Source organism: Suricata suricatta, chromosome 10 (assembly GCF_006229205.1).
Source record: "Suricata suricatta isolate VVHF042 chromosome 10, meerkat_22Aug2017_6uvM2_HiC, whole genome shotgun sequence".
NCBI classification, from domain to species: domain Eukaryota; kingdom Metazoa; phylum Chordata; class Mammalia; order Carnivora; family Herpestidae; genus Suricata; species Suricata suricatta.
This window is the reverse complement of record NC_043709.1, coordinates 83,509,418-83,519,447: the sequence shown is the minus strand read 5'-3', so window position 1 is coordinate 83,519,447 and position 10,030 is coordinate 83,509,418. Positions and strand designations below refer to the sequence as shown.

General features: G+C 38.0%; 1 protein-coding gene across 8 annotated transcripts in view; it reads right to left on the bottom strand.

The window, feature by feature from the left end:
- Positions 1 to 1,268: 1,268 nt before the first annotated feature.
- C2CD5 (C2 calcium dependent domain containing 5) overlaps positions 1,269 to 10,030 on the bottom strand; it is a 99,543-nt gene continuing 90,781 nt past the window's right edge. For 4 of the 8 annotated variants that reach the window (XM_029953144.1, XM_029953147.1, XM_029953145.1 and 1 more), the window contains 5 exons: positions 9,542 to 9,592; positions 8,589 to 8,690; positions 7,096 to 7,286; positions 3,428 to 3,574; positions 1,269 to 2,560 (listed from right to left, as the gene is read on the bottom strand). In XM_029953144.1, coding sequence (XP_029809004.1) covers positions 2,429 to 2,560; positions 3,428 to 3,574; positions 7,096 to 7,286; positions 8,589 to 8,690; positions 9,542 to 9,592 — 623 coding nt within the window. In that variant the 3' untranslated portion in view covers positions 1,269 to 2,428. The remainder of the gene's footprint in view (positions 2,561 to 3,427; positions 3,575 to 7,095; positions 7,287 to 8,588; positions 8,691 to 9,541; positions 9,593 to 10,030) is intronic. The other 4 variants (XM_029953149.1, XM_029953151.1, XM_029953146.1 and 1 more) reach the window with 3 other exon arrangements.

The window sequence follows — 10,030 nt, the reverse complement described above, 5'->3', positions numbered from 1 at the left end:
GGAGATGGAAGACGGAAATGGATTGTGGTAGAATAGGAGGAGCAGGAAGTGGTCAGTGCATGTAGCAAATCTAACAGCGGTTCAGTTGTGTAATTTACCTTGGGAGCAACATTTAAGAATGAATGAGATATATATGAGGCATGCTGTAAATATGGTTAACTGGCCTTGGTATTTCCAAAAGAGTAAGTCCCAGCACATCTGTTCAAAATGACCGCTTTTGAGGGGATCCACACGAAGAAAAGAGCAGCAACTCTTGCGGTACAGGGTACAGGGTAGCAGCAGCTTTTCTGGAAGGAGCCAGCACGGGCTGATTATGCTTCAAAGGCGGAGCATGTGAGCAGATGGCCCACGTGAGCAGACAGAGAGCCTGAGTAGTTAAGAAACTCCAGGCTTTCTAGAAATCAGCCCAGGCCTTTGTGGAGTATACAACTGTTCATACCAAAATGGAGATAATGCCACCCGGCCAGTTTTATGTACAAGATTTAGTAATAATGTATCTCTATGCACAAAATACTCATTAGTGATATTATTATTCCTCTACCTAGAAAGGACTCTAAAACATATTAAGCAATCACATAATAGAAATTGGATGAATGGATGGATGGATAAAACTGTGAACAAATAGTCAATCCCAGTGAACTGCATATTTTTCCAGACTGAGTTTAAATATCATTTCCCTTGGGAAGCTGCCTCCATCTCAAGCTACATACATTTTTCTCACTTAATAGTGTAGGTTTCAGAGCCAGGTTGCCTGTGCTTGAATGTTGGCTCATTTATTGTGTCTTTGGGCAAACCAAACTCTCTACTCGGCTTCCTCAACTATAAAATGGGGCTTCACTACAGTATCAGCCTCTGCCTCGTTGGGCTTCTATACAGATTACGAGGGTTAATCTATTTGTCACGCTGCCCGGCATGTCGTACACATTCAGTAAACATTAGCAATTGCTATGGTACCATATACCACATTTTACAAATTATTGCCTCATGTAGCCACAGAAAATAAACTCCATGATCATAAGAACTTAGGTGTTGTTCTTAGGTTAGTTTTGTTGACTGCCGAAAACTGTGCCCTGGGATCTAGCAGGTATTCAACAAACAGCTGCTGACTGTGAATACCTACCGAACAGAGACCATGAAAGTGCCAAGGTTCCAGCAGATGCACAACAGATGTCTGCTGACTGACGGATGGATGGAGACGACCGAGGGAGAAGGGGTTTCAGAGAACTGGCAGTACTACACAAGGGAGGCAAGCCAGAGACACAGGAATATTCCAGTTTGTAAACTTTTTATTTAAAAAATAAAATTATAAACAAAATACAGAAAAATATTGACACCTGTGATAACAAGGAATTGATTCCTAATCTTTAGGGCAGTCTGTTATCCTGAAAGAGCAAAATCATGAGTTTTATACAGAAATTTTATTGTGCAAAGGAGGAATGTACTTTTTAAGGTTCACTGTATTAGGTATTTGGCATTGACAGAAAAGGTGTTTCTAGGCATACATTCAACACTCTGCAGCATATTTACATTCAAGTTACCTCTCCAAATTCTATGCCAAATACACTCTAACTTACCATCAAAAAACCCTCAGATATAATTCTGTTTATTTGGTAGGAGTGCAGTGTTTGTAGAAATAATTTTATGCTAACAGGTCAATTATATTTTACTTATCTCAACAAAATTCACTGACCTTTTCCTTCCCAATTGAAGCCAAGACTCTTATAGACAAACACTAACAAAACTTGTCCAGTTACAAAGTTATGTAGTTAATTTTTTCCTCCCTCCTTACAAACATCATTAAACTTTCAATAGAAGGACACTGGCTCTAATAAATTATTTTTTCTTTTACAGTAGTTAGGACACAATATGGATCCAAGTTACAGTAATTTTAACCTTTTAAAAGATGGATGACGCACTCTTCCCTTTCAGTTGTTACCGAATTCCGAATTCAGTTAACAAAATAAAACACATTAAGAAACACACATAGGTTTCTCAAAACTTTCCTCCATTTTCCCATATATCCCTCAAATCAGATTATTTATTAACAATTGGTAAAATTCTTGCTTAGTTTCTCTCCATTACACCAGGGTAGCTATTATAACTTCTTGAGAATCTTATCATTTTCAAAGTATGATTTTATTAAAATCAACAAAAATTACAGACAGTTTCCATCTCTGCTATAGTTCTCTGAGAAATCTACCTGAACTTGGTGAAGGATCAAGATTTCATGGGACCTGGCTTGGCAAACAAAATATCAAGGTTCAAAAATTCTCATGCCTCCAAGAGATTACAGACAAATCAAATCTACTTATAATGTATCAATTCTTTAATTATTTCAAATGAAGTTCTTAAAAGTCCAGTAAGATAATTAAAGACAAAACAATGGAGACAGATGGATTTCATTTAGTCGAGCTCTTTCTGATTTACTTCAGGTGGTAACTTCTCCTCCAGGACATGATGGCTGGCAGTTGGCGGTAGGCTGCTGGGTTGACACCACTTCTAACTCAGATTCACGAACAAAAACCACTGCATCGCCACTTACATTTATAAGACATTGTGCCTACACAAACAACAGGACATGTTTGATCACCAACCCAATAATATGCTTATAATTTTCCATTATATTAGGGGCAGTGCTGCATAGCTGAAAAAGCACAGGCTTTTAAGTCACTAGAGAAAAGATAGACAACCAATAGAGAAATGAGCAAATGAAATTAAGGCAACGCACAAGAAAACTGAAGAAAAAGCCATTCATGAGTTTTTTAAAGGGAACAATACTGACAAATTTATTCTAAAATTAATCCCAAGGAACAATATTTTGCTCCCACTAACAAAAGTATTTACTAGAGACACATAAACAGGAGCGCCAGCTAGCTCATTTGGTAGAGCATGTGACTCTGGTACAGGCGTCAATGGTTCAAGCCCCGCATTCGGCATAGAGCCGACTTGAGAAACAAGCGTCCACCTTTGGCCCAGGTCCTGATCTCATGGTCCATGGGCTCGAGCCCCACGAGGTGACAGCTCAGAGCCTGGAGCCTTCTGCTGATTCTGTGTCTCCCTCTCTCTCTGCCTCTCCCCTGCTCTCTCTCTCTCAAAAATAAACATTAAAAAAATTTTTTTACAAACAAACCAACCCTGATGTTAGATGAAGAGTGTGGCCCCATCGGGACGTATTCTTCACCAGTGTGGCAGTTAGAACTGGACAGGCCAGGGTCCAAGCTAGGGGTGTCTTTCACAGGAACTTGGGAGCAAAGCTTCTATAGATATTTAAGAATATCTGAGATGTGAAAACAGGATCTGATCTCTGTATGACCAGGTTATTAGTATATCTATTAAAACATGTTCTAAATCTCTTGTGAAGAGCAGATCTCTCTGGTGGGGGGACGGGAAAGCCATGGGGGGGATGAGGCTCTTAACTCCCTCTCACCTGGTTTTTGTTCGGATTCTCCATGAAGACACACTGCTTCATTATGTAGGAGACAACGGCGTTCCCCCCTAGTGCAGCGACGTGAGCTCTCACCATTGCAAACACTTCAGCAATGAAAGCGTGGAGAAAACCACTGACTCCTCCTTCCTAAATAATAATACGCAAAACATCAAACTATTTATGTGTCCATGAATGTATATAAAATACCAAATAATATATAGTAAAACATCTTAAATGATCTTAATATAATAGATGATCATTTTAATTTCCCTCATAACAGAGATCTGTTGCATGAATGAACAAACCTTTACTGAACACATGTCTGTGACGGGGATTAAAGCCTTACTTTACAGATGATGAAACCAAAGCTCAGGGAATGTGTAATAAGCCCATGGCTAGCTATGGCCACACAACTAATAAAAAAAATGGCAGAGCAAGAATTAAATGGTCTCTCCATCTTCAACATCTCCGTCAAATCGCTCCTATCATTCACACAAATTGATGGCAAATATAAATAATGAAACTTCTCTGCTATCCATAACCCCCATCCTAAACCATGTTCCAGGCACACTTGTTTATCAGTTTTTTTAAAAATGTTTTTAATGTTTATTCATTTTTGAGAGACAGAGAGAGACAGAGCACAAGCAGGGGAGGGGCAGAGAGAGAGGGAGACACAGAATCTGAAGCAGGCTCCAGGCTCTCCGCTGTCAGCACAGAGCCCGATGCGGGGCTTAAACGCAAGATTGTGACCCGAGCTTACGTAGGATGCCCAACTGACTGAGCCACCAGGGAGCCCCCTTCTCAGTTTTTCAAAAGTGTCAAGCACTTTTCCTGCCGCAGGGTTACTGTACATGCTGTTCCTGAAGGCTCCTCCCCAAGTCTCTGCCAGAATAACTCTTACTCAATTCCTCAGGTCCCTGTTTGTATGTAACTTTCTCAGAGAAACCTCTGACTATCAGATCTAAATTATGTTTCCCTGTTATTTCCTCTGATAGCCCTGCTGTATTTCTTAATATTCCTAATATCCCTAGTAATTAAAGTTAAGTTACATGATTATTTGTTTAATGTTCACCACACTCCAGGTCCACCAGACTGTAAATCCCATCAGGCCAGAGACTGCCATCTGTTCTGCTCACAACTATATGCTAATACCTAGTTCAACAGGTGCACATACTGAATATTCCATACATATTTGTCAGGGAATGAAATCCAGTAGTTTGGGGGATGTTTTCAGTGTTCAAAAACAAAACAGAAACAAAAATCTAGCTGAGAGCTTACAATAATGCCTTTCAACCTCAACTTTCCATGAATTCTACTAGAAGTTATTTACAGTCTAGAAAGAAATTTCCAACTTTAAACTGGAAGTTATGGGCAAAATTTAACGCACTTAGAAAGAACATCTGACCACACGACACCTTTCTAAAGAGCCGTGGTTTTGTAAAGGCCGCTGTCTTTGTAATTGAGGAACTCAGGTATTTCAGCCTACTTCCCATTCATCATAGCTCAGGACAATTTTTTCTTTCACTTGTATCTGTTTTTCTTCCTGCCTTTTAAATCTGGAAGTTCTGATGGCAGAGAAACAGAGACTACAATGGGTAATTCTTACAAGATCAAGTAATTGTAAGCAAATAACTTATCAAGTAACAAATAAATTTGGAATACTATGCCATACAGTTAATATTACAAATTTCTGTTGAAGAGATATCCACTGTAAAGCAATATTTTGGGGCATGGCTCTCAAGCAATAGAGAAGGCACTTAGGAAACAAAATTTTATGGATTAACATAGTGCAACACCCACGTGTTACTAAGAACAACTGGAAAGTTAATCTACCCATCTATATCAGCTTCTCACACACAACTTTCTTTGTCAAATTTAAATGAGTTAAAAGGGTCACCTATTTTAATTCTATATTAAAAGGTTTTTGAGAATATGTTAGGATAGTATCTTTTCCATCTCAACACAATTAGAATGTGATTTAAAAAACTAATTTATCATAAAGAAAACATCTATCTAGTTAATCCTCAGAAGTCATTCACTCATTTATACAAAAACATCTATGTCTACTGTGTGCCAGGCATGGTGCCAGGTGCAGAATGGTGAGCATGATATTAAAAATAGTATGATAAGGGCCTCTGGGTAGCTCGTCAGTTAAGCATCCAATTCAGCTCAGGTCATGATCTCACAGTACATGGGTTCGAGCCCTGCATCAGGTTTTGCACTGACAGCTCAGAGCCTGAAGCCTGCTTCAGATTCTGTCTCCCTCTCTCTCTGCCCCTCCCTTGCTCTGTCTCTCAAAAATAAATAAACGCTAAAAAAAAATTTTTTTTTAACTAAAAAAAAACAACAGCATGCGGGCAGGGTGCCTGGGTGGCTCAGTCAGTTGAGGGTCCAGCTCAGGTCATGATAACCAGGGTCATGGGATTGAGCTCCATGCTGTGCTTCATGCTGAGCGCTGAGCCTGCTTAAGATTTTCTCTCTCCCTCTCCCTGGCTCAGGGTCTCTCTCTCTCTCTCTCTCTCCCTGGCTCAGGGTCTCTCTCTCTCTCAATTAAAAAAAAAAAGGTAAGGACTATTATTTCTAAGGAAGTATTAAAAAAAAAACACTGATGATGACACAATAGGAAGAAAGCATGGTGAAGGCATCTTTATAATGTATAGACTTAAAAGTGCTGAAGAGTTTGAGTTTCACATCTCAATAATTTAATGTTTTCCATATTCACAGTACTAATGTGCTCTAGCCTTGTTTCATAACATAAGACACAGTGTAAATATAATTTTTCTCTTGAGTTTAAATTCTTATCTAATGTAAGAGATAACAGGCTGACTCTGATTCTTAAATGTGACCACATCCAAACAGTAGAAATACTGTTACCCACCGTGAGGTAAGAATTTGAATAAATGGCATTTTCATATACTTCTGGAGAGAGCAGAATAAAATGAGCAGCCACATTCTTTTTCAGGGGGAGAAAATAATAGACATAAACTATCCATAGACATCTAGCTATAATATAGTCCCCTACAGTTTCTAAATGTAAACCCATAAAAACCGCTATTTAAATAATCTCAGGCGGGGTGCCTGGGTGGCTCAGTCAGTTAAGTGTCCAGCCTTGGCTCAGGTCATGATCTCGCAGTTCGTGGGTTTGAGCCCCACCATCGGGCTCTGTGCTGACAGCTCGGAGCCTGGAGCCTGCTTCAGATTCTATGTCTCCCTCTCTCTCTATGTTATTCCCTGCTCACACCCTGTCTCTCTCTCTCTCAAGAACAAATAAAGATTTCAAAAAATTTTAAAAATAATAAATAAATAAATAAATAAATAAATAATCTCAGGCAAATAACTACTTGAGAAAACTAAACTGTTATTTCAGGCTTTTAAAGCTCTAATCCAACATGGATCAATTTACTTCTTTTATTTATGATAAGGCTCTGGAATCTCTAATAATAACTGAAATTAAACCCAATACAACTCTTGTGATAATACTCAGTGCTATATGAAATTTGGTAAGTCTAACCTATAATCAATCCAGACAAATTATCGAAAAAAAGAAGAAAAGGTATGTGTGTGCATGTCTGTCTGTACTTTGGCAGCAAATAACAATCCGAAATCTGTTTGGTTTTGATACTAATGTCTTTAATCAAAAAATGCACCAATGTTCTAAAATTACCTACCTCACGAAGAGAAGTGGTTTCCCGGATAAAGAACATGTTAATTATCCCAAGATATTTAGTTATTTTTGCTCCAGGAATGAAAGAAAGAGGTGTCATCTTAACAACCCCTACTGTAGAACTGGCACAAGGTGGAGCAGAACGGTTCCGGAAATTTCCTTCACCCATCGGACTTGCTTTTTCAACGGTGACAGCTAAATTTGGAGAACGAAAAGAAAACATCAGGATCAGATGTTGGTAACTCAATTCTTCCCTAAGGTTTCCAAATAAGTGGTGACAACATTCAGCTGTCTGTGAGGGTAAGCCATGTCATGAGAGTGAAGAAATTATCATGCACTGCATGCAATTAAAAAGAGAGAGAAAGAAAAATGTGAGAGGAAATGCTGAAATGGAATTCTTTTGGAAGAAAAATGGCATTCCTGCAAAAGAAAATGGTGATGCAGTGTAGCTACAACACACAATGATCATTATAAAGTGAAGAAAAAGAAAAAGCAGGAGAGCATTAAAAATTGTCTGCTGTAGGAACAAATTATCACAAAGAGAGTGTGAAAGTTGTTATATTTCCCAGTGCAGTTTTTCCATCTTTTTCAGACAACTTCATCATTGTCAACTGGTAGATAAACCTTATGTTAACAAGTTGTAATGGGTTTCTTCACCAAACCTTTTTGATCAAACTCATAATTTTAAAAACGAATGACCTTGGCTCTCTAAAAGTTGTTTATAAAATAACATAATAATAGCTAGCACTTATCAAGTAACTACTATAAGCCACACATGCATATATATTATCTAATCCTTACAACCCAGCAACATAGATATTACTATCCCCATTTTACACATGAGCAAACTGAGGCTCAGAGAAATTAAGTAACCTGCCCAAGGTCACACAGCCATTAAAATGACACTTCTAGGATCCCAAACCGGATCTGGCTGGCTCCATATCCTGTGATCTTGCCTCTAAAACATTGTTTCTTCTCTTTTAATGTACTACAAATTCTTCCAGTCAAATACATTTATCTCAAAGCCTGTCAAAACATATGAAGTATAAAGAACACGTAAGTAATGATCTTGATTCCAGCAGTGAAATAAGAGTTTACTACTTTCTATCCAGAAATACCTCCATTCTTTTAGCCCTCTTTATCACTCTTGGTAAACTAACAGATGCCATATACTACACAGTGGCGAGGGTCCTCAAAGCATATCTCTTCTATAAGAGAGCTCATAATTTCCTTCCACTAGAAGGATATAATATCTACCTCCGCTTAAGAATACCTTCACGAAAAGTAAAAATTTTAAAACGTAATTCTACAGTTAAATGAACAAATCTAAAGGCCCTTAAGTAACTTTTGCTAAGTGACCATTAGAGTCTGCAGCTTTCACACTCCAATACATGATTGATTGGCAATGTTATTACAGGGTAAAAAGGTCTAGCCTTCACCACTGGGAAACCAGGGATATGCTTCTCAGATCATAATGTGGTAGAAACATCAGCCTACTTGTCTTAATTGATCCGCGCCTTATGGTCTGAGCTTTCAGTTTAATGAGCTCTATCCAGCTGCTGCATCTGTCTGCAAAGGAACTGTAATCAACTGACGTTGCTGAAAACACAGACAGAAAACAAAAGAAAAAACAAAGAAAAAATATGGATGACGTCTCTTACTCGTCCGATGATGTAATTTTAATTGTAACTTAGAAAAAGAATGGTCCTTTTCAAGTCAGATAAGAGAGAGAGTAAAGAGTCAAGCTTTAGACACTGATTTGTCCAAAACCAAGTTCTCAATTAGCTGGCTGGGCATTTTTGGTGATGTCATAGTTGTGTGGTCTCTTAGGGGTAATAGAAGCAAAGTCTAACCAAAATATCAGTGCAAGGACCATATACTGCTTTGACTAACTTTATTTCCCATTATTTTTACTTTACAAGGTTTTAACTGTCTATATTTTAGAACTTTAATCCCTTATTTTTACCCTAAAACAAAAATAATGAGAATCAAATGCTGAAGGACACATGAAAAAAAAAATCACTGGTTGACTTATCTTTTATTGACACACATTCTTTCTACCATCAGTAACAGAAAGGCCAAGGATCATTTTGGTCACTCTTCTGTTTTCATGTCTGATTTTGGCAACAAAACTTCTGACAACATTGAATGGGGAGGCAGGTGCGAGTCTAACAAGTTCTCCTTTTTAAATAAAATTGCTTTTACTCCTATTAAGCTAAATAGAATGTCAAAGAGCTAAAATTTTATTTTTAGAAACAGGGAAATTATTAAGAGGCTAAAAACTTAAATATTAGGTTAATATTTTTAACGAAACATTCTAACTACAGTAAAGCCACATTTTGGTGTCTATTCCACTGTCCAGTGCATTTCTCCAATGTCTGTATGTTTATGCACCACCAAACTAGAACTTCACACCTTTGGCGACTATTTGCTTAATTAGACAAACTCACCTCTCTGTGCAGCTGGTATACCTGAGTTAGAACTTGCACTCTCCAGGTGTTCTAATAAGACAATATGAACAACATTAGCTTGGATGCTAAGTACAAGCCAGGATCTCTTCTTTGCTGTTTGTCAATACCCTCTATAAGCCAGAGGAATAGGAAGAAATCTTTATGGCTTCATTATAAAAGCAAACCAAATAGAAGAATTCAGGTTTTAAATGCAGTTTCTACTGATATATGAAAACTAGCTCAGTTAATAAATAGCATGTCAAGGAAGACTACTTGTTACGGTAACACAAGAAGAGTTTCAGAAACATTACAGACATGAGAAAATATCAACATAGTAACAAATGTTAGGATGAAAGCAGGATAAGAAAACTGTTCTGAGAAATTAAGAAGAAAACCTGCAATGAAACTTGCGAGGGAAATGTTTGGGGCGGGGGAGGTGCCAGTAAGATTAAAAATTACACACAAGGCAACGACTCGTGTCTCACAGAT